The sequence below is a fragment of the Merops nubicus genome, unplaced genomic scaffold (assembly GCF_000691845.1).
Source record: "Merops nubicus isolate BGI_N331 unplaced genomic scaffold, ASM69184v1 scaffold17431, whole genome shotgun sequence".
NCBI classification, from domain to species: Eukaryota; Metazoa; Chordata; class Aves; order Coraciiformes; family Meropidae; genus Merops; species Merops nubicus.
The window spans coordinates 46,444-71,443 of record NW_008586435.1 but is presented as its reverse complement, the minus strand read 5'-3'; the positions used below and the strand labels follow the sequence as shown (position 1 = coordinate 71,443).

The 25,000-nt window shown below is 43.1% G+C and overlaps 1 protein-coding gene across 2 annotated transcripts in view; it reads right to left on the bottom strand.

Annotated features, from left to right (window-relative positions):
* GRIA1 (glutamate receptor, ionotropic, AMPA 1) overlaps nt 1-25,000 on the bottom strand; it is a 61,999-nt gene that overhangs the window by 9,996 nt on the left and 27,003 nt on the right. The window contains exons 9-12 of one of the 2 annotated variants that reach the window (XM_008948657.1): nt 24,035-24,405; nt 5,966-6,164; nt 5,184-5,431; nt 124-238 (exon numbers count right to left, since the gene is read on the bottom strand). In XM_008948657.1, the coding sequence (XP_008946905.1) occupies nt 124-238; nt 5,184-5,431; nt 5,966-6,164; nt 24,035-24,405 (933 nt within the window). The remainder of the gene's footprint in view (nt 1-123; nt 239-5,183; nt 5,432-5,965; nt 6,165-24,034; nt 24,406-25,000) is intronic. The other variant, XM_008948656.1, reaches the window with a different exon arrangement.

Genomic DNA, 25,000 nt, shown 5'->3' with positions numbered 1-25,000 from the left:
GAGCTGGAGGGCGTTTGTGCCGGGGGTTGTCCCGGGGCCGGGGCGCAAGGCGCGCTGGTGGAGCAGTTGCTGGTTACTATCCATGCCGTTCATACCCACTAGTGTGTTCTTACTGGGGCTGACCTTGGAATCACCTCCCCCGCTGCCGCACTCGCCCTTGTCGTACCACCATTTGTTTTTCAATTTGTCCAAAAGCCCCTGCTCGTTCAGTTTTAACACTGCCAGGTTTACTGGGTTTCTTTAAAATGAATAGATAACACTCGATGAGTAACACGCGGAGAACACTCGTCAAGCAAGTGACAACGAGGGATGGGTGAACCAGCGTCCCTGGATCCAGCCTTGCCCCCAGCTCTCGTGAGCTCCTGGGGATCTACTGAGGGTCTGTCTCCATGAAGAGCAGCAGAGAGCCACATCCCACAGCCACGTGGCTTTGGGTAAGAAAGAGCTACCCCCGTCTTAAGCTTTCTTCAGCAGATAGGTGCCTCAATGGAAAGCTCGGCAAACAACTAAGCACCGACAACCCTCATTACTGGAAAATGGTACAAAATCCCTTAAAATTGGAAAACGGCATATTTGAGAACAAATTAAGACATTGTTGATAGGGATCCAGCTTCGGTGCAGAATTTCTCTGGTGTGGGGGTTACTGTATGTATATATTTCTTTGATTTTGGTTTTAGAGGGGGAGGGCAGTCTGGCTCGCCTATTCCTCTTGAGTGATTCTCACATCACAAAAGACATATATAGAAACAACATGATCAGCAATAATTTCTCATTAAGTAACGCACACATAAAAAGAACATTTAATCAATCCAAGAACTTTAACATGTTCAAATTAACATACGGTTGGGATACACTTCAGACATTTTAGGATGCATGAAACATAGGGGTGGATCCCCAACTGGTGGCAGTCACCACTGCTTTTCCTAAAGCCCTGTGGAAAGGCTGTGCTACCACAACAGAAAACCTGGTCATATTATTTCATCTGATGCTGAGGTCTGCATTCCCCCTCTTGTGTTTTTCCAGAGCTCCCAATGTCTTGGGGACCTAGACCCTTTTATGCTTTGGGAAGTGAATTCCTTACTTTGGACAATTATGGTCAGCTATGAATGGCCCTGTATGATCTGTGGTATCATTACCACATTACCAAAAGGTCACAAGATGGTTGCAGCACCACTAAAACACACACACCTGAGAACCCCTAGGACTTTTGGATGGCTGCAATATTTCATAGATGCATCTTCCCTGTCATGGAAAACACTGCATGAGTCTGGATGCTGAGCAGACTCCACCATTCAGGAAGAAGACCAGTGATCTGGATTTAGGATAGCTTGCAAATCCAAACTGTGCCTCAGTCTACCTTCAGACCTGTTTACACACATCTGAACTGCTTTCAGTGGTAAACATCTGAGGGAGCACCTCGACTTAGGGTGTGCAGCAGTTGAGTTTATAGGCTCTACACGTGGGCACAGTTTGTTTCTGGATGCTGGGTATCAGGTGACATGCTAGTGTAGGTATTGCATGAAAAAGAGGAAGAAAGCTAAGCACAGCAAGGCAAAAACATGAGAGGGCTTTAAAAAGCATGGAAGAGGTGGAGGGCTACACTGTCTGCCAACAGACCTTGAATATCAACAAAACAGATCTTGAAAAAGGCCAAGGACCTTGCAGCTCTCATCTCAGAGAATTCATGCACATAGCACTTTGTACACAAGAAATCCTCACCAAGGGGGCTAGTGAGGATGGCAGTTCTAAAAGAGCCTGACTGTGAGCAAGAGGGGTGTGCTGACCTCTGCGAGCCCATGATGGCTCTGCCTGTTGGGATCCCATCTGAGCACTGAAGCCTTCACAAGAGCTGGGAGCCTCCTTCAGGCAGATTCCAGCCTTCAAAAAGCAAAATCCAGATGCAGTTAAACATGCTACCAGTCCAAGAGAAGGCAAAGGTTTTGAAGATGGCTGAATGTTTTCCCTCTTTTATTGTAGCAGTGTTGTGGCCAGAGTCTAACTTGGGTTGCACTTAAATCCAATGGAAACATGATTATAGCTCCAGAAAGGATGTGACACTAAGTAAATCATAATTATTTCTGTTTTCTAAGCCAGAATACAGACTAATTAGCACTCTGATGTCTGAACCATCTGCAAAAGATTAGCTAACTAATGAGGCAAAATACATTTCAGCTTCTATGTGGGTACAAGGTGTTAACAAAGTAAATGCATTGCAGTTTTCCTGGGCACAACAACAGCCATATGATTTTTGGGGCCATGTACTAAGCATTCTGTGTTATTTTTCCTGGGAAGCTTCATTTCAGTTAATCCTGTCTCTCTACAGCTCATGGAGAGTACACAGAACAAGCTGTACTTCATCTTGAGTGTATTTTAATGAAAGATGGAGAGGTCTGGGGTCCTGAAAAAAGGTAGGTTTTTAACAGGGAACATTTTGTGTTTATTCACAGATCCTGGGAAAACCAACCTGTATTTCAGGGAACTTTAATCTCAGTATGGCTGCTCTGAAGAACCTGCCTTTCTAGATCCCCATCTTAAAACCTTCCCTATTCCTTCAGTCTTGACTCACATGAGATATCTTGGGCTTTCTGTCCTCTTTTTTTGGATAATTTGGCTTTTTGCTCTCTTTTTGTTCACTTGGCCAACATGGAGAAGAGCTCCTGCCAGGTAAATGGAAGGGGTTTGGAGCTACGTGACTATCTCATGTCAGCCAGGATCACACCCTGAACTTGCAGAAAGGTGTAATTTCTGCCCTCCCATCCTTGCCCTTCTCAGCCAGGCCTAGATACAACTGAATTTTAACATCTGGAGGCCAAAAGATATTCAAAGCCAGATTCACCTAGGAGGAAGAAGCAAGCTCTTTTAGCAGCCCAAGAGACCCAACTGACAGCCTGAGAGGGATGTTTGCACCTGCTACAACATGTAGAATTACTTCTGGATTTTCAGTCTTGTTTTCATTCATCTGTGGCAATATCCTGGCATTGTGTTCCCATGTAGAAGCAAGAAAAACACTGGTGTCCTCTCACTTAGCATCTCTCTAGGATCCTTTCCTTATCAGCTATCCTAAATGCAGGAAAACCCGTCTAGCTACAAAAGGGACAAGTCACAGAAAAAATCAAAATGCAGCCCAAGTTCTAAAACACACCTGATCTAAGCTGGCCCTGGCTCACATGTATCTCCAAACCTCACCCAAGAGTTTTGACTCTGTGGATGGAAGTGAGTGAAGATGAAGTCTGGATAAGAACCAGGCTGACTGTGCTGCCTCATGAATGTCACCTTGCTCAGGGCAACCTCTCACGTGCAGGACACCAAGGGGGAAACAAACATTACATGATGACTGTAGAAAACTAGTAAGATTAAAACAAGTGAACCAACAGAAACAAAACAAACATAATGAGACAAAAACTGACGGCAACTGTCCCAAAGAAACACCACAGGATGGAAAATCAAGCATTCCTCCTTTGCCATTAGGCCCATAAGAAATTTGATCGGCATGCAGCTAGGATGAAAAAGAGGAAACAGAAGGAAATGTTAGGAATTTTTGGAACCATGCTTAGCAGAGGGAAGTTTGGAGCTGCAACACTGAAATGTTCAACACAATTTTCTCTTTTGGTTTATTTTTCTTAGAAGGATGATAAATGGATCTTTCACATGCCAACAATTACAAGACAGGTACGATGTTCCTGTTTGTTTTTATAATATCAAAATCAGGATACAAGATGGATGTTTAAATAAGTAAATAGAATCAGCCCTGTATTCTGATTTCCATATTTGCAAGACAGAAAAAAAAAACACTGGTTAAAGTAGAACAGAAAACATCTCAAAGCTGTGAGAATATATCCACCTTCCTTTGAAGGACTCCAAGTCATTTCAGAGCCTGAACCACACTGGCCACAAGAATTGCCTCCTGGACCACCTGCATTGCATGTGATGAATCTAATCTGAGCTGACTTAATAAACGTAGCAATTAAAATCCTTGGGCCTAATCCACTACCAGTTGTTATGTCTTCCATTCTTTTGACTGGCTTTGGCTTGGGAGCTGTGTGACCAGACAAAGCCACCTGCAAATGCTCAGCTGCTTTCTAGTCATCGAGATCACGTATTAAATGTCTCTGCATTGGGTTACGTTAGCAAGTAAATATAAGGCCACACAGACGATTTTGGTCAAAATATTTTGATTAAAATGTTCAACAAATAGCTAAATCAGTTGGAGCATGAATCAGATTATTTAAAGCTATGGCTTCTGAGGATTTACTATTCCCAGTAAATCCTCACAATTCACATTCCTCATAATTGTAATGTAAGGAACTTGCATGGCTGCTGCCAATGGGAACAGCACCTCTGATGTGATTCAGATCACACTCCTGGTTTCCAAATTGTGCTAATGCTGCTCTGAGCAGGTCAGTCTGCAGGATGAGCTTTGCAGGAGACCAGCTCATGCCCAGGAATATGGCTGTGTGCAGTACCACAGCTCTGCTACTAACCCAGATCTGGACTGTGCTTTTTAAGGGTCCTACTTTTTAAAGGAAGTTCTGTGAAGATATTTCATATGACAGTAGACAAAGGCATGTGACAGCTGCAGGTCTGGGCTCAGAAATGCAGGACTTGTGCCCCTTTGGACTTGCCATAAATTTGATGCTTGTCAGGATCTGAACTGAGTCAGTGGATGAAAATGCACACCTTTTACAGGGTGTTTTCAAATGGGCTTCCCAGCCCTTCCAGACAGCATTTCATTTTAGGAAATGCCAAAATGCTTTCCCCACGAGAACTCCCTCTGCAAGCATGGATCCAAGCCAGGGCAATACCATACTCTGCAAAGCTGTGCAGCTCACACGGCACAGGATGAGCGTCCCTTCCAGATAATGCTCTGTGAAACCAATGGTTACACCACAGCAGCCCCCCTGCCATCACCTGGTGCAGCAAACACATTCATAGCAAGTGGATCTGCCAGGATCCAGGTTCCAAATTCAGGGCTTGAACACTTAGATGCTCTCATGGCTCCTCGATGGGAGCTGGGCATTTTCCTTCCCTGCACATCACACTGAGTTTTCACATCCCTTTTCCTCTGCCTCCCCCACCTCCTTGCCCCAAGCTCTGGGGATTAACATGGCAATGGAGATCAAACTGTGGGCATACATTGATTTGCTGGGTGCTTTGGCAACAGAAAGCAAATCCAAGCGACTTACCTCAGTGCAGACCCCTTTGGCGTTGCAATGCCATAGCCTTTGGAGTCCAAGTTACCTCCCACCTTCATAGTGTCACAGGGCTTCCGCTGCTCGATGTACTCGTTCATGGTGGACTCCAGGAGGTAGGCATACTTCCCTTTCGACTTCCTCACACGGATCATCCCCTCTTCTGTCGTCCTCACAAAAACGGAGGGCTCGGCTGACTTCATGTACGTCCACATCTTCTCAAACACTGCTATTTTGGATCGCTGCGCGGGACAGCAGAAACCCAACAGACGTGTTAAAGGAGGTTTGGGTGCCAGCTGAGATTTCCAGCTTGGACAGAACACACACCCACATATCAGAGGAGCAAAGGAAGGCAAAAGGGGTGACAGGATCAACCTCCTGACATTTCTGCACCAGGGTCCAGGTCAAACCCTGATTTCTGCCACATACTTGTGTACAGCAAGTGATTTTGTAGAACAAACCAAGGGCAAACCAAGCTGGAAATTAGGGGGCAGTTTCTTTTGGAGCTCCTCAGAGTAGCTCCTTGGTAACATGGGGAAGCATACAGATACTCTATATTTGTGTTTACAATTGCTGGATACCATGTGTACTGGAGGCACTGCCAGCCTCCTGAGCAGCATGGGGAAAACTGGATTTCTGCTGTTTTAAAAGGGCAAACTCCCAAGGTCCTAACATGGTAAGGGGAAGCAAGAGAAAAAAGCAGACCTAAGCTGAGAGAGGACAGGACTTGTCAAACAAGGAGTTTCAAAATGGTTGCATTTAAGTTTCGTTTTTACCCTAAAAAATTCCTTAGTGGAGCCAGCTTCCAGGGTCCCATAGGCAATTTCCGTCTGCTTGGCCAAGTCCTCTGCGCTCTCGATGGGAGAGACCATCCTTTCCACAGTGAGGAAGGCAGCCAGGTTAGCTGTGTAGGAGGATATGATGATCAAGGTGAAGAACCACCAGACGCCACCAACTATGCGGCCCGAGAGAGACCTGGACACAGAGAGGAGAGTCAAACAAGAGGAGCGTGAAGGTCCAAAAGGTGCACCTCGCTCTTGCAGGCCCATCTTTTACCTGGGCACTCACCCAAGATCATGTTCTCCAGCCATTTCCAGGGAAGACACAGGTCTACCTCAGTTCTTAATCTACTTTTCAAGGTGCCAATGTAATTAGAGGGGGGATAAAAAGTTCACAATGAAAAAAAATTAGCAACAAACTGATTGAACTTGCTTTGATTTTCAATTCCTTTCAGAAAATATGATAATATTAATAATAAGACATGGAGACAATAATGGGGAAGGCTTAGGTGAACAGCACAATGCCCATCCAAACAGCAGCTCTGGCAAGGGTAGTGTTGCACCACGTATTCCCAGTGGGAAGGATCACCAGACTGGAGCCAGAGCAGATACACAGACCAGCTGGGATCACTAGGTCAGCTCCTCTATCACCTGAAGCTTAATAACAAAACCTCTGTGTTTTTCTGCAGGACATATTGAAGCTCAGAGAGGAGCTGTGGCCTTTGCGAATAATTTGCCTGCTGACATTCTCCGTTTTGTATTCAGCAGATGATTAGACAAGATGTTAATAATAATGCCTTAAAATGTAGGTATTTTGCACCCATAATCAAATAACTAATTATCTGTAACTATTGGATAGATTTAGAGGCAAATGAGTCAAGCAGGCATTAACTTATATTAAAATCTTTTCAAATAATTTTTAAGAGTGATGTCAGTATTCGTGCATTCTGCCTAAATTATTTATGTGCTCCTTGTCTAGATGCAGAGCACTGTCCGAGACAGGAGGTAACTTGCAGTGCTATTTGATTAAGCCAGACAGTCTGGCTAAGGAGGACTTGCCCATCAGAAACACCATTGATTTCTCCGTGAGGGGCCACATCTCAGTGTTGCCTTTCTGCTAATCTGACTCACTCCTCAGAGATATGATTTATTGGATGGGAAAAGAGATACTGCAGTCCAGCTAAGGGCACTGGACCAGCTCGTGATTGCTCGTGCCATGCTGTGTCTGGATCTGTGTGAAGCCTTGCATCCTGCTGCTCTGGGTTAGTGGGGTTGAACGTGACACGACACACAAGCCTGAACGCTTCGTTGCTCCATTGTGGGAAAAAACACACCCTGCTAATCACTGGAAGTAGAGCTGGAAAGAGACTGAAGCCACAAAACCCACCGGCTGCATGACTTAGATCTAGGTTACACCCTTACAGTTTGTCCAGTCTGGTCTTAAACTCTGCTGAAAGTGAGGGGAACTGCTCCCACAGACATCACATCACCTCTCCATTCGGGCCAAGTCATCCTGAAATCTCTTTAGCCAACAATCTGTGAGGTACTCACAGCAGAAAGCAGGCACAGTGACTGAACTCCCACAGGCAGCATGCGGAGCAGAGAGTTTTAATAGGAACAAATATGACCCATCCCACCACAGGCACCATCATCCCCATGCTCCTGGAGAAAGATCACAGCAGCTTTCACCCGTGGCCGTGAGAAGCTACAGGAAACATGACTGCAAGGGGTTGCAGTGACAGAAAGGACAAGCAGTGTATTTTACAGCTGTGACTGAAAGGACATCTATGGTTAGAGGTGGGTCTGGCTTTCCTCTGCGTGGGGATCTCATTTTGAAGCAGCCTCTGCCCTCCTTTCTGGTTTCTTGTTCCAGAAATAAGAATACTGGGCCTTTCTGAACCTGACCAGCAAAGTCCACCTCACCATAAATCCAAGCTCAGTGAATGACTGTGAAGTGAGCGACATCCACCTTCCAAGGTCTTTCAGGAAAGTCTACAGAACCCATCTCCGAGGTGATACTATAGAGAGTTCATAAATGCTTTTCTTAATCATTCAGATCCTAAAAAACCAAAAAAGGTACATAAAGAAGACTTTTGCAGGTCTCCAAGCCACCAGCATGGTTTCCAACCATGGCTGTATGCGGGTTACCCCATCCTGTAATGTCTCATGCCAAACCTCCTCCTTCACTGGCAACTGCAGCAACATGACTGAGCAGAACCACTGTCCTCATTCCAGATTACTTTCTCTTTATTTCTCCTCATCACTTCCAGCTGGAGAGGGAGACCAGAAGTTTGTTGTGGGAGTATTGGATGCTGTGGGAAAGGCAGGCAGATAGGCACAGTTCTTCTGCCCTATATTGAAGAGAGACACACTCACCAAACAACCTATGCAGATGAGTAGATAGCTCCAGGGATGATTCACCCCATCTATCTCAGGTTGGGAGGAGGTCTTTCTGTAGACCTCTATTGAATTTTTAAGGAACTAGGATGGCTAAGTTGGACTAAACAACTAATTTTTAAGTTGCTAAAGTTGGGTGATATAAATACGACTATCATGCTTCCCATCTGTGGAGAATACTCAGCTTGTAGGACTATCAGCACAAACAACTTTACCTTCTGTTTCATATTTGGAGGGACCAGGGAGGAAGGCAGCTATGGATTCAGCTCACGTGTCTTCAAATTGATGGGGAAGAGGCAAAAATACCTGTTTCTAATTAGTTTGGGTGATGTGTGCTCAGGGAAGGAAGCTCTCAGAGAAGGCACAGAGGCATTATACAAAAGTAACCAGATAATGTCAAATATAACAATCTCTGCTGATGAAGGCCACTTTGAGCTGGCAAAATCCCTTTGCATGGCAAATAATCACATTCATTTCCAGCTGCAAATTATACAGCCTTTCCTTCCTGATGAAGCTGGGATATTTCTGCAACTTGTTTCAATCCCTTCAGTGGCAGTCAGATGGATTCCTGCCTCTAGACCCTCAATATCCTGGTGATATTCATTACTGGTTTATCCCATGGGGGCTGTCTACTGTCAGCTGCAGATGGCTTATGCTTCCCAGCTCCACACCTGGCACTGGCAGCATGTGGGGTATTGAGACTGGGAGGAAACAGGGAGGGGGGTGCAAAGAGGGAGAGTGGCCTGTAGCTGCTTTCCCCTGAGAGCCAGTGGGGGTAGGAAGCACGTCTGTTCCATGCACCAGTCTCCTCTGAACTCTGTCTGCTGCTGGTGCTGGTTGTTCCTCCTCATGATACGAGATGTTCTGAGGAGGTGAGTGCTCACTCATAGACTGTGGAGGAACAGAGAGGACATGGCTTGCTGTGACTGCCAGCATGGCGACAGCTGCATAGATACAAAGCTTTGTTGCAGACAATGCTAATGGGCAAAGTTTACCCTCATTGCTAGATTGACTTGGAGCTAGAAGCAATGAATCTAAACTGCTGTAAACACAGAGGAGAGACAACACTCAGCGTATGGGCTCTACAGGACATCATCCTTTGTCTCCATGGTTGTGCAGAATCTAGGACAAAAAAGTGCTGGCCAGTGATGAAGGCTCCTGGGGGCTAGTGAGTACCACAAAAAATTAGTAATAGTCATGATGCAACACCACAGAAGCAGATGGAATCCCGTGTGACATCCCCACAGCTCAACAACAGTAAACACAGGTTAAACAGGACAAGTTGGATTTCTTTGGATAACCATATTGACTATTTAGATTTTGAGGCAAAGCCTGTTACTGTTTATCACTGCAAGTGGTTGGAAAGACAATACCCATTAAGATCTCATTCTGTTACTTCTGTAGGCCAAGCAGGAAAGCATCACGGGACACATTTGCAAAAGTGCCTTTGTAATTTAGGAGATATATCCCATTTGTAGAAATGACTTCAATACTAGGAAGCTAAAAGCCTGGTCAAAAGCCAGAGGGACTTAGAGTGATGTTTATGCTCTAGTAAGAGCATCCACAGAGGAGTAGATATACCTTGTGCTCTTAAGTCACTTTGAGGTTCTGAAAATCTGAGCCCACAGCTGGATAACAGAAAATGACCTTCCACTTGACTAACAAATGTTCTGCAGCTTGAGCCCTAGCTGAAGTTCATTTCTCTTCACTGATGGGCAGTATGGGATTTAAATCCTCTTGCATGGAGAGTGTACATGTGCCCATACCCATTCAAGCAGAACATGAAGGCAATCAGCTCTCTGCTGTGTGGAAACGAGCTAGTGACTCAGTCCTCTGCAGAGTTAAGGTGAGATGGAGCACACTGGTTAAGACTTTAAAGATATGCTAAGGTTTGGATGTTTGGATTTATCTGTTTGACCTCTGGATTCATTCACATTCCTTATCATAAAAATACTTGTGAATAGTAGGGTCAAAAAAAAAAAAAATCAGAAGAAAATAAGCAAGGATAACAGTGAAAGAGGCTTTAATGAATGGCTAATTATGGGATGCAGAAAGGGATGAAATAGCAAGATAGGACTAAGCTGTACATTTTTTCAACCTATATTATTCCTTCTCCACATACAACCTTCTTTCCTACAAAACCCAAGATCTCTTAGGTTGTTCTTCTAGCCCTGCCTGTGATGGCTAAAATCACACATCCCCTCCACCTGATTTGGGGTCTTTCCTGCTCCTCACAGAACACGAGCAGGAACGGGGTGCTCCTTTCCAACCTTAGCCTTGAAGGAGTAAATAGTAAATACTGACCTCATTATCCACGGTGCACAATCAACTTAGAATTAGAGCTGGCTGGGAACCAGAATTCCAGCACTGTGGTGAATTCCAAAATTGTAAATGAAACCTTAATAATCTCAATTTGAATGAAAAGATAATGGTCACAAATGTCCTGTAAAAGTAGCGTTCCAAAAATGATTGGTTTGGATCCATCCAAGCTTTGCATTTTTCTATTACTTAATGTTTCATTTCTGAGAGGCTAAAAGGTATAATTTTAACATGGTAAACAATTTTGTTTCTGCTTTCTCATTACAAATAATTTTGTTTCAGCTCTTCTAATCTGTTAAACTCTTACCTACCACACACATAATTTAAAAGATAATTCTGGAATGTGATATTTTATATCTATCTAATGGAAAAACTGCAGATGGTCAAGCTGAAAAAATATTTTCTTACATAGATGACTTTTTTTTTTTTTATCTTTCATTTAAAAAGCAACTGCATTTTACTGGTAGAAAACAGAAAATAATTGCAGGTTTCCTTTCTTCCCCATGAAGTTCTTTAAACGTACTAGCCTTAGCATTCTTCAGAGAAAAAAGCAAATCATATAGCTATCATCTTATATTCCTTAAAACAAAATGCAATTCTTGACTAATTGCTCTTTGATCTTATCCCTATTGGAAAGTAGGAAAAGCTGACAGGAGTTTGTTTCTGCTTTGCTCTCTTATTAGAGGAACATATCACATTTTTTTTTGGTGAAAAACATTAAGAAGATCATCAGAAAATATACAAAGTAAACCTCACTGGAAAATGGCTCAAGCACCATCACAGTTCTCGCCCACTTCTCCCCTCCCCCTCCCCAAATCCATTTCTTAGGAAGAATTACACCTAAACTGACAGTGTTTTAATTAGAAGCACAAATCTGGGATTCTGAAGCCATAGTTGCTTTGGGAGGATTTCCGAGATCTGCTGTGAAATTCAATTCTAATAAAGGCTCACTTAGTCAACTGACATATTTGTCACTGAATGAATTTATGCAAAACTGTTCAGAGAGAAGCACTTCTGTGCTTGTTCTACTGATTGTGGGTCAAATCCACTTTTGGTCTTCCACCCACACAGATCCTCCAATCTTCAACATTGCTCTGCTAATTTGCTATCGACTCTCAATAATTTCATGGGTCTATCTGGAGATTGACTTGGTAGTGGATTAGTTGAAAATATTTTTCTCCAGGTTTGCTCTTATTTTAAACAAATTTTCAGCATTAAAATCTGTCAGTGTAAATGAGCTTTGCTTTTTCATTGTGTTACAGACCATCTGGCACAACTGGTCTCACTATTTTATCTCCAACCCTGACATGAACCCCAGATTTGCCTGAAAAGCCTGTGAATAGCCATAGATAGAGGAACAAACTTAATGTGGGGTTGTGGAGCTGGGAACAGCTCTGGGTGCATCCATCACAAACATGGTGCAAAGCTCTTATCCTCTTACACTCTGCTATGCCATCAATAGCTCTGAGTGAGCTACTGTTTGTCAAGAAATTAGAGTGATTATAATGCATGTTTCTCTGCCCATGCTGTATTATTAATTTTCATGCCATTCTTAGTTTGCATGTATTTATTATTGAATCCTTCCTCCTGGTACAAGAGCCAGGAGTCCTGACTGGGGGACTCCAGTGCTGGGCTTTAACAGTGTCAAGACAGCCCTTACAAACACACAAGTAAGAATGTTTCCTATTCACATCCTCATTTACTTCTCCTGCTGGTACAAATTCCCTCTCCAGCTGCCCTCACAACTTTACTAGAGGTAACAGCTGCATATTTTGACTCTCTATGGATAACATTAACCAGTGAGACAGGGCAAGCAAGCTGAGGGTGCACAGGTACTGGAAGTCCCATGCTCTCTCCTGCCTTTTTTTTTTTTTTTTTCCTAATTTAAAAGAAATATGTATGTGTATGTGCTGGAGATCTGCTCTTTCTCATGTTTCCAGCCAAACTGTGCCAGCTCATCTGGCCCCCAAAGCCAACACACCAGAAGGAGGCAATATGGATTGGAGAATCCCAGCAGAAGTCCTTTTAAGAAGGAGCCTTGGGGTCACTTGCAATGTAAATATTGCAATGACTGAACATATTGTCTGCAAATATGCAGAATCTCCCGGATTCAATGGGAGGATGCGTATCTATGAGGCTTTAATTGTAAGTCGTAGTTTATTTACTGTTTCTTTCTGCCTAAGCTAATGGCCTTGGACAGCAGTATATGGTCCCTCTCCTACCATTTCATCTCTTCTTCTGCAGAATATGTTGGCATTTTTTTCTTCTATTTCCCTTTAATGGGCAAAACTGCTTTCTAAAATGAGTTTTCCTGCTTAGTCAGAAATGCATCATGCCACTTGTGGTTCTCCAGTCATTGGAGCTTGGATTGCTGCAGTGCTAAGTATAAGCATGACTACACAGAGCAGCTCCATGCTGCTTTCAACACATCCACTTAGCGTTCTGATAGGCAATGGTTAGACCTAATGGCCTAACCAGAGGACTAGCATGGAGGAGCTCTTTTTTTGGTTTTTTTTTTTTTGTTCCTTGGGAAACCCTGCCACATTATGGGATCCAGGGTAGCTTACTTCAGCTCTCTAATTCAGTTCCCAGCTGTGGCAGAAGAGGATGAATCACGTTTATGAACTTCACTCGGGGAGGTGGCCTGAGGTATTGGTCACCGAGTGGAATTTACATCTGAGCTGCTTCCTTGCCCATTTCCCTTCCTGAGAAACTGAATTCCAGCAGGCAAAGGCAGCATTGAATGGGCCCAGCTACACCAGGGGTACCCTATGTACTCAATAACAGTCTGCAGATTGTGCCTTCCTGTGGTCCTCGATGGACACAAGAAGCAGCCTGCTGATACGCAACCAACACAACTCACCTGCTCCACTAATGAAGGACAGTGCTGGAAGCACTAGAAGCCAAGCAAACCTGGCCTGACAGGGCCAACCAGCCCTCCTCAACTTCATCAGGAGCAGAACTGTGGAACTGAGATACGTCCTTCACTCGGGGGAGCCACCATCTCTGAGCAGTCAGGACTGGCTGCTGAGATGAGATGCTTATCCCTAAAAATGCAGAATAATACACACCTAACTCTTCCAGAGGGCTGCTAAAAAACGTTGTAAAGAAAAGGCTAGGATAAAGGGATGAGGTGGAAACCTAATGGAAAATAAGAGTGTGGTTGAAAGGCAGAGCAGATAGATCCAAAGAAATACAGAGTTGTCCTCTTAAGTACAAGCACAGCATGCCTCTTTATGTTGCAAACCAGGGTAGTGTAAGGGATGAGTGTTTAGATAGAGGTTTGCTGGGAAACACATGGTCATTTCAGGCTGCTCAGCAGTTCTGGTGAGAGCAAAGTCATCCTTCTTCTGCAGTTTTGCCAGCTTTTGCTGCAAGGAAAAAAAAACCCCTGACTTTTGTCATGCCTTTGAACAAAAATTTCACTGTAAAAAAGGCTCTCCACCTATTTTTCTCACTTTGGTAACATTTGTTCGCTTTGCTGAGAAAAACACACAAGGTGACAAGCATAAAATTTTGTCAGAAGCACTTGCTGGAGAGCCCCAGGAGATTCATCACTCAGGAACTTCTTCAACCTCAGGTGGCCCCAAATTTAACAGCACTCATCCTTCTTTTTAAACAATGGCCTGTTGTGCCAATGTCCTTTGCTGTGTTGCTAGATTTCATATGCTCTCCCTCAGTCTCTTCCCCAAAGTCTGCTTGATGAAAAAGCTTTTTTGTTTTTTGAAGATTTAATATATTTTTGATTATATGCTACTAGTTCATTTTTCCAAGATCTTCTTTTGCCATCTACACACGCTCCCAATTTAGAGCTCCATTTCTAAGACTTCTGGACAACATTACAATAATCTAGTTATTGTAACATGGGTCCTTTTGCTCTATTTTTTTTTGCCTGTCTTTCTTCAGATTTTGCAGTCTGATGAGAGGAAGACCATTTCTGGGAAGAAAGCTTTTTCTGCACTGGAAGATTGTCAGTCTGGGCAATATTCCCAAATATTCCCTTCCTTTTCTCTCTCATTTCTGATTTAAAATGTGATCCTTCATCAAGATTGTCACAGTTACATTTTCTCTGATTTTTTCACTTCTGTGCCTTTCTTTTTTTCCACAAGGGCATACCATATCTCTTGTAGAAGTGGTGAGGAATGAGTCCTGTTTCCCCAGCCAATGTTTTTTAGGAGTTTTATATGTGCACAGGAGTGCCTGTCTTTTAACATTAAAACTCCCAAACTGTGAAGGGAAAACACGTTGAGTGTTTCTGCTGCCCCTGTTTCACCTGTAAGATCCATTTGGTGATTTTTTTTTATTTTATTTTTGAAGGCTTTGGAAGCACTGCTGAGATGAAAAGCTGCCCCCTCCCTCTGTTTGCTTCTCTGTAGCCTGAGATCTTGCTTCTTAGTGACAACTTCAAGAAACAGGAAAGAGAAAATTCCTCCTACAGGAGAGCAGCCCATGTGCTTGGTTCCTGTAGCTGGTCCCTTGTGGACCTTTCTCACACCTTACCACAGTGTTCAGGTACTTATTTTTACTGCTTTTCCCTTTTTCCATATGAGGACTCATTCCCTCTTCTTTTCTACTCTTCTGTTCACACATTTGCCTCCTATTACTTCTCGTCAGACTGTGCTGGGAGAATTCATTAGTGTATATAACATGCTTTGAAGCTGTCCAAATAACGGTGATGTAACACTTTTGCACTTCTATAGGCCCTTTTATCTGAAGATCAAAGCCGTAAGTTATGATTACCATGATTGGATTATTGCTGCTTAGCCTTTGGATCTAAGGGTAAGCAGCAACTCTTCTGGGTAGGCATTAATCAGAATTACTGAATTTTATTAGATTGAATGCCATACTGTATGCTGCTGCTTAAAGAAAGGGGTGTGTACATGAGCTGTATGCCCTTTCCTACCATTTGATGATAGGAATCAGGTGGCCCCCAGCTGTCACTTGGCTCCTTTGATCCAAGTAAAAAGGAAGGAAGACCAAGACACCAGTATGGAGGACTTCAGATGTGACTCCATGCTCTGCCTCCTCCAGCCTTTCACACTGAATAACCTAGCACCTTTTTCAGGTTTCAATAAACTTGTCTTTGCCTGCTCACCGTTTTGGGTTCTTACAATGGACATCACTCTGTGTGCACACATCCCTGAACTTCTCCTGAAAAGGGAGTACAGTGCTTCCTCAGCTACCAGGACAAGTAGCTGGCATGAAATCTGGGATAAAAGCAGAACAGGAACAATAAATCCCAAACTCCAGTGGAATAAGAGAAATACTTTGAGCCTCTCAGTGGAAGGCCATGAGGTTTTGGCCAGCTCTGGGGACTGAACCAGCAAAGAGCAGCTGTGGATGCTCCGTGTGTGTTTTGAACCAGAACAATCTGAATCGAGGAGTTCAATGTCTGTTCAGCTGTGCAACCAGGGAGTGTGCACACGCTATCCCAGTGCAGATTAAAGTGATGTACAGCATATGGAAGAGTTATTTAATCAGGGCTTCCCTGTGAAAACACGCTCAGAGTTTCCCATCTTAGCTACAGCATTCTTCTGGAGTGCTGACATTAAAGCAGTGTATGACAGGTGGCCTTGCAGTGGCCACCACTTCAGGGAGCTGGAGGTCATTCAGCCCCTCCCAACCCTTATTCTTTGTTAAAACCACTTGGCACTCACCCTAATTATTAGGAAGACACGACCACGTGCAGTCCTGACTGCAGGTCAGAGGATGTCAGACCCCAGCTGAGCAAACTGCTTGGGGATAACAGGTTATCAAGAGGGAAGAAAATGAAAAGAGAAAGTGTGCTTCTCTTACTGATGGAAATTCAGCAAGTTGGAGTGCAGTGTAATAGGGAGTCCCTGTAGCCCTAGAGGGTCTCCTGTTGGAGTCATGGAGAAGGATATCAATCTCAGAGGCACCCTTACAAACCTTGGGAAACACAAGCAGCACATGCCCTTTCCACATCAGAGATGCCCTCGTAAAGCTTCCCAATAGATTAAAAAAATGTGCAATGCACTCTCCCCTGCTATTTTTAACTCAGTTTTCAATCAAAAATATGAGAAACATCTATTTAGTTCTGAAGAAAGAGATTGCAAACATATTTTTAGCTTAATAAATCTGCTTCTGGAGCAAGTGTTTGAATTCTTATTTTAAACACAGCTGGTGAAAGGATTAGTAAATCTGCCACTCAATGGATTTTAAGCAAATTTCTTGCTCTCCCCCAGCAACCTCAGAGCTGCGGAAAAGTCACTAGATATGCATGATAGGGAAACCATCCCAAGGAAGTGGCTTACAGATCAGCGGAGGAAACATTCATTACCTCTGGCAGCATTTAGAAATTTTCAGATGGCAGAGTGTGGAAATTCCAAAGACTCATTTTTCCTTTACAGATGAAACTGCATTTTCCCAACAATATTCTCTCAGTTGGTTATTTCCTCCTTCTGAGTCCTCTGTGTCCTTCAGCATTTTTCCAAATGAAAAAGGGGATAGCAAGATGACTATTTTAAAAGAATTTCCATCTTCCCCTGGCTGCCACATTTTGGTTGCCATGGAAGTGTGCAAACTCCAAAGGGGACTGTTTAGGTAGATATTGTGCAATTTGTCAAGCTGCTCCTCTGGTGAGTCACTTTCCCGGGTTAAATGTGTTTCAGAAATAAGTGTGGTCATCAGTTCCTGGTGATTTGCAAGTACTGCTCTTACCCTGTGACCCGAATTTCCTCTCCCTGGACATAATTAGCTCTGCCAGATAGAGATAATTGCAAAATCATTTGGTAAACTTTTAAAAGGAAAGAAGAATTCCAGAAGTTGAAATTGTGATTTTTTTACTTTTACTCAGCTCACAAGTTCAAGCAAACTGCCAGAAATAAACATCCCTGAGCTCTGTTCCCATGGACAAGCCTCGAAGTCTCCTGGATTTACTCCACGTTGGAGAAGGAGGAGGGATGCTGACCCAACCCTGCTCCCAGCCTGACTTGTCTGCCTTGTCCCCCAAGGACAGCCCCAGCATGAGCTGCAGGTTGCATGTGCTCCCCAACAAGGACAAACTGCTTCTCCCTTCACTGCAAAAATAACCCTTTTGCCTTGAGATTGTGCAGCAAATCCAACCAGCGGTCAGCAACTTGCTCTGTAGGAGATGACACCATATCCCATGTCCTCAAAGAGACTTTAGCAAGCCTTGCCAGTCAGCTCCACCTCATCACCCCCAAACCTTCCTGTGAAAATAGTAGGAGGAAAAAAACCAAACCCACAAATCTTTCCTCATTGCCTGTGGAATCCCTGCCTTGGGAAAGCTTGGACACCTCTCCGGTGACTCTCCAAGACAACTTAGGTCCTTTTGAAAGTTATAATGGGTCCCCCAAGGATGGCATCAGAACTGTGCATCAGGCCAGTAAGACAGGCAGATGCATGGAGTGTCAGAGAAGGCGCCTACTGAAATCAAGAGGAGCAGCCAAATAAACTCCAAGGCTCAGACTTCATTTCAGGAAGGAATTAAAATCCTTCTAATTGGTAAATGCAGCTGGCTCTCATTTTCTTAATTCTAAATTTTCAGCAGAATAACTAAGTACCCTGCAAATGTATGTTAACAAAGGGCAGAACAGAAATAATCCTCTTGAAAAAAATCCAAACCGAACCTCTCACTGAAAAATAGAAAAATTTTATCCTAATCAATTTTGGATTTAGATCTTGTCTGAAACCGGATAAAATCTTTTAGTACTAGGAGCATCTTGATGAAATTTAAAAGTGCTGCTATTTTTCAAAATCTCTAGAGGCTAGTTTAGGAAAAAAAACTCAACAACTTGTGGAGCAATTTTGCAGTTATTTCCAACAGCTTTCTGGCTGAAGTCTCCTGTGATTTTTTCAATTGATCTGAAAAGAAATGTAAATAAACAGGAAAAATAGCAGAAGAAAATGTTCAGCATTAATTACAGGTACCTAATAAATACAGTACTTGCTCTTCCATGGGCAAACTGCTGTGATTGAGTGCAGCAGGAAGCCAGCAAAGGAGTGCAGTGAAATACAAGCCCGGCTGCACGCCGTATAGATCAGCCAGAGAGCACTGCTTCCATCTCACTAAAAACAAATAACGATATCCACAGCATGCCTATAAATAATCAATCATATCTATTGATCAGATAGCAGCCAGTATTTATGTCTCTCCTTCCCATCTCAGAGTGCTCTCATTCCTCATCTCTGTGAACAAACATCCCTGAGCAGCACGTTCCCCCCAGCCAGGGGGTCACAGGGCTGGACTTTGCAGACAAGTTAAGACCCATTTATCTCTTTATTCCAAGCCAGCTGAAGGGTGGATTGCACCTTGTGCTGTGTCTCCTTGCACACAGTAAACACCCACAGTCTTGGTGTGGCCCAACCATTTCCCACCAGTGGTCCCCTAGGGCACCTTACACAAACCAGCACAGAATCTCTTCCTGCTCATGCATCCCTGCTGATGCTCCCAAAACATCCCCTTTCAAATCTGGCTCTCTCCCAGACACAGGCTGTGATGAAAGCTTCATCCATCATTTCACTTTCAGCACAGGCTGACCAGGGCATCTCCAGCTCTGACCTAAAACATACAGATTATAATAAGCAATTTCAAGCTCTATTGTCCAGGTATCATGACATGATATCCTATCATGTTATGGTATGACTATACATTTCCTTTCTAGTCATAGTATGTTTTGATCTGAATCCAAAATACATGTGTTTTGTTTCTACAACACGGTATAAAGAGAGCCCCCATGAAGCTGGGTTTATTTTTTGAGATGTCTGTTTAATTTTCCTCTGGCAGGTCACAAAGGATGGCTGCATTTACTGGGTGATACTGTGTGATATTTATCCTCCTGTCAAATTCCAGTGGGGACAAGAATCTGATAGTCACTCAGCTGAGAGAAACTATATATTCTATCTCATGGTACCTTCAAAAGAAGAGTAAATGCCTTTCTGGAAGATCTATTTTAGCTAAATGTATTTCATTTTAGTCAAACATAAGTTTTCTGAGTCACAGGAAGAGTAACTGGATTAAATTTAATAGTCTCCAATATACAGGAAGTCTCTTTTGGGCTCAAACCATATGAAGCAACACACTTTGTGATCACAAAAAATGGAAGATCAAGCTAGGAAGCTGACAAATGAAATATATCTTTTGCTCCCTGCTTTTTTATCCTTTTTCTCAACAATCAGCTAATTTATTTTGTAGAAAATGATGTGGCAGATGAAAAATTCATCTGCCTTGTGGGGCTACAGAGGAGGCTGGGAAGCCCAGATGTCCCCTTGGTCTCCTTCTCAAAGGTCCACCCTAAGCAAGGAGTGGCAGCAATGTGCTGAACGTTAGTGAGGTCCCACTCTCCACAGCTGCTACACACTGGGGTTATATTAAGCTCTGAAGACAATTTATAAATTACATTTCTGAGAAATGGTACCATGTGAGACATATTTACTCCACATTGCTCTTGCTGCAGGCTCTTGGTATTGGCTGCGGGATATTTATTGCCTGGGATGCCTGCTCTGAGAATCTTCTTTCTGGGTCTTTATTTCACATTTAATGAGTGCTTTTGCAATTTTATGACTGTTTTCTGAAGTTAAGGTGGCACTTTGCAAAGCCTAATGGTTTATGGCCTGTTTCAGACTTCACTGATTTCTGCCCATTACTGCTGAAACTACTCACAACTCCAAAATGCTGCTTCTCCTCCATTCTGCTGTGTATCAGCCACTACTCTGAAAGCACAGGCTTTAAGGGCAGTGGCAGGGACCATCTCTCCTTAACCAGGACTAATTAGTCTGTGTGGTAGTGACTGAACCACATCCAGTGGGGCCACTGGTCAGTGATGGTGCAGAATGGGAATTACACACTCCAGTGGGAATCGTCCAAGACCTCACAGCCTCCTTTGGCTGAAGCTATGTACCTACAATGGAGTCATTCCATTTATGGGTTAGGAGGGATGCATTCATGGCTCGTGCTCATGTTACAGTGACTGAAGGCAAAACACAGATTGCCACTGGCTCTGGCTGGGACTCTCTGTGACTGGCTACTCCTGGCCTTTATCACACTCATCCAGTCTGTATGTAGCTACAAGGCTTCAGAGTTTCAAGGACATCAGTCAACCTCACGCCCAACAGCCTCCCTCCTCAGGAGAACAGGCTATGAGCACATAACCCAGAGCTACGCGCTGTCTTGGCTGTCCACAGGTCATCAAATTCACTGTGTATCTTTAAAGTGCTTGGTAGGTTGTGACCAGCATACTCAAAAGCCTGATTAAAGTCCTGGATAGTAAGACTGTCCTTAAAAAGGACGCCACTTTCCTTCAAAAGCAAATTTTTGTCTCTGTGGGGGACCAAAGTTCCCTGGGGACTGGTCTGAGACTGAGGAACACACATTTACAAAAGCAAGGAGTTGCTGTAAACCTCACCACCCACTGTGTTGAGTGATGCGTCTGCAGTTTTGGTCTTACTTTTTTGTTTTTAATGATGAATACATAGTGGCATATGCACTTAAAACAAGCATGCTCTGGAAAAAAAAAACAAACCATAAGCCTCCAGACAAATTTTCCTTACTCTTTTCCAAAACAAAACTGAAATAAACAACCCAAAACCTCTACAAAAACAAAATACACCCCTGCACTTGCTCCTTTCTGCTGGGGAGAGAATGCCAGAACAGATGTACAACAGAAGCTATTTATGTTGGTTAATATATTACTGGGGAGATACTGAGAGATTGTAGTGATAAGTTTAGAAGCAACCATATAAGAAATATATTGGAGCAGAGCAGATCCCCACCTGCCCACAATGTCGTCCTACCAAGCATTCATTTCTAAGTGATGTGTCACAGAAATCCTGCACTGGGTTCGTGTGAAAAATACATGTGAAATATGGAGTGTGCTCAGAGACTTTCTGTACAACAACATCCTCCAGAAATTCTCACTCTTCTGCTTCCTCCTTGCTTTTAGATTTCACAGAAATGTCACCTTCTACTTGTTAACCATCTCAAGGAGCTACACTCAGGGTATTGGGAGTTATAATAATTTCCATATTCCGTTTTTCAGATTTTCTCTTCTTGCAATTACATGCAGTCAGAAAGTCTTGTGTTCCATGGGAAAATACTGGCTTCAGTGAAATTGTGATTTTTATTATCAGGATGATCAAATTAACAACATTAAAATAACAATGACAGAATCGTTCCCGTTTCCCATTTCAAAGCAAAATAAAACAACCCTTTGAAACGGTGATTCAAAGCATGTTGTTTAGCTAGAGCAAATCTTGTTATTTGAATCAAAGCCACTGATCTTTCCCTGACACTTTTTATTAAAGATGTTTCCAAATTTGCTATTCTGCAAAGTATCAGCTTTTCACCTTTCCACACTCCTCCTTGGAACAGACACTAGCTATTGCAGTGTCTCCAAAGGAAGACATTCTCTTCCCTAAATAAGAGTAATGATGACAAGAACAACAATGAGAATGAAAATCACAACAACCTGATCCTAACACGCAGGGCTGTGTTACAAGACAGCAATAAAGTTGAAATTCCCTCTGCTGGGAAAACTTTCTGAATACTCCATCTGGGCTCCTACTAATCAATGATCAGATGGTAAAACATATTCATAATAGCTGTCACTGTTAAAGTGCCCCGAAGGCTCTTATTTCCCTGCTATCCCAAGCTCATTAATATTTGGACAAATTGGCATCCAATAGCCAACAAGCTGGTGCCTGGGCTCGCCCTGCCATCCCATGGGAGCTGTGCTGAGCTGTGCAGTCATCTCCTCTTGCTGATGGAGTTGTGCCTCCTTCTTGTCCCCTGATGCAATCTCAGCACAAAGGAAATGAATTTCTGTCTACTGTGTTCACCCACAAGACATGCATCTCTGCTGAAATTTCCTTTGAAGGGAGACAAGGCCCAAAAAAGGAAGCATGGGGAAAGAAGAAAACAAAAGGCCTCTCTCCTCTCTGCTGGTATAAGAGTATCACTTCAGATGTCGCCATGGCTCATAAATGCAAGAAAAGCATATAGTGTCTGTAAACTCATTCTTGTGACTGGCAGGACTCCTGGTTTGAGTCAAATTCAGCCAAAAATGTTCTTAACCTGAACTGGGATGAGTGTGCCTCTCAGAGCTGTGGAGGGGGTGAATTATAACTGTGTCCTGCAGCATCTAATAGCTTTAATGCTTGATTTATTTGCATGCTTTCCCTCCAACCAACATGCAGAGCAAGCCTCTTGGGAATGATGATCCACACCTCAAGCCACAGGTCATTAACCCCTTTTCACTCTCACAAACCCTAAGTACATCTGCCCTGGACACAAAACACAGGAGGTGTTGAGAACATTATCCCTGGCTCACCTCTGATCCTGCTTCCTGCGAATATACACATACCACAAGAAACATTCCTCAGTTATTACAGACACTATTTACCAGACATATAATTTGTGCAAATAAACAAGATTATCAATAAAAATCTATTAGAGCCCTGCTTGCAGCTACTGTGCTTCCTGCGTGCTGCTTCCTATGTTTTTAATCCTTTTTCTTTTCTTTTTGAATGCCTTTGTATGAAGAAGATGTTGAGAAGATTATGTATCATGGGCTCCTGCACTAGGCAAAATATCTGTTATAAGACTTGTGTGAATACAGCTCTCAAAATATCTCTCAAGGAGATATTTCCAGACATTATTTACAAATAATTCTCTGCTTGTGTCTCTAGCACAGATTTACATTTTCTGTAGTTTGTGCAGTCTTCCAGTCACCTTATATCATGCCAGCTTTTCCAAGAAAAAATATCCAAAAAGTAATTGTGAGAGTCATTCATCAAAAGTCCCTTTAGGAATCCTTTGGACTTTGGGTCCTACTGAACTTTGAGGTAGCAGAACTATTGTCTGAAATGTGAACCAGAATGAAAACTCAGTACTTCTCTGACCTTCCTCAAGGCCAGTAATACTTAAAGCCACCCAGTGTGCTCCATAATTTTTGGCAAAGACTTTCACTGGGCACCTGCTGTATTATTTCTCCCTACTTTACTGGAATTCTATAGCTTCCCTATAATGCTAGAATGATCTTGTTTCTAATGGCAACACAATAAATAACTGACAAAAATCAATTGGAATTGGGTGGTTTAGAAGATCTTGTTTGCATTGCTGTAAATTCCCTCAAAGGAACTCTCCAGGATAAATACAGAATGGCTTTCTTCTGGTCTCAGGTTTGAAGTCCCAAGTTCACAGCTGTGAGTCCTGTGAACCCTTCCATTCTTTCTGAATCTGTAACTGACTGACAAAACTAGACTATGGTTCAGGAAGGAAGGTCAAAGAAGAACTTGTTCAGCTCCAAAACATGCAAACAAATTAAAATGTGTGAAGCGTAAGAAGGCTCATTGAGGAAGGCAACCCACCTTGGAGAAATATCACATCCTTGCTGCATGAAAGCTCCCAGGGAGAACCAGAGACTATTGAATATCCCAAACTCATTTGTCTGGTCACTGGCCGGCTGGTCCCGTCCTTCCTCAAACTCCTCAGTGTGCCACTCGTAGGGGCTGAAGCGACTCACCAGGAAGAGGACAACGCTCACTCCAATGTAGGCAAAGACAATGCACATCCATATCTCATAAGCCAAAGGATCCAGAAAGGAAAAAACTCCTGGTTTGGATTTCTGAGGCTTTTTTATCATGATAGAGATACCTAAGCTCATGAATGGTTTGGAAAAGTCTATAACTTCTTCTCGAACCAGCGTGATGGTTAACGGTGCCACAGCCACATCTGCCCTCTGAAAAGGAGAGAGGGAAAAGAGATTTGCATTCTGGGGATAAAAGGGATCTACTAACTCCAGCTTATGTTCCTTTGATCTCTGTTTACCCATGCTATCTCTGAAGAAATCAGACAAAATTGACTGCAAGAGAAATGTTAAAAATGAGCAGCCCATAATATTGGTGATTATTTCTATTTTATCACTACTGACTACCAGTTCTGTTTTGAAATCATAGTATTATCTTTTTGAGCCACCTAGCTCTTCTTGTCTGATTTATCCACTGATGTCACAGTCTGATGCAGGTGATTTTCACTGAAAGAGCTTTATCATCCAGACATCAAAAGAGGCAAGGAAAGGCCAGTTGCCTGAAAAAGGATGCCAGGATGTTTACTTCCATCAGGAACTGCTTTTTGATTGCATAACTGATGAGGGAGAAGAGGAAAATTGTCCCAGTGACACTGATGTGCACTCTCAAATTATTTTATGATCCATCTTGAAAATGGAAAGGGAAATGCATTGAAATGGCTCTTGGCATCTACTATGGAGCTACCAGCAGGAGACACATCATGCCCCGTTCCAACATAGTGACACAGAGACTTGGACACTAAACCTC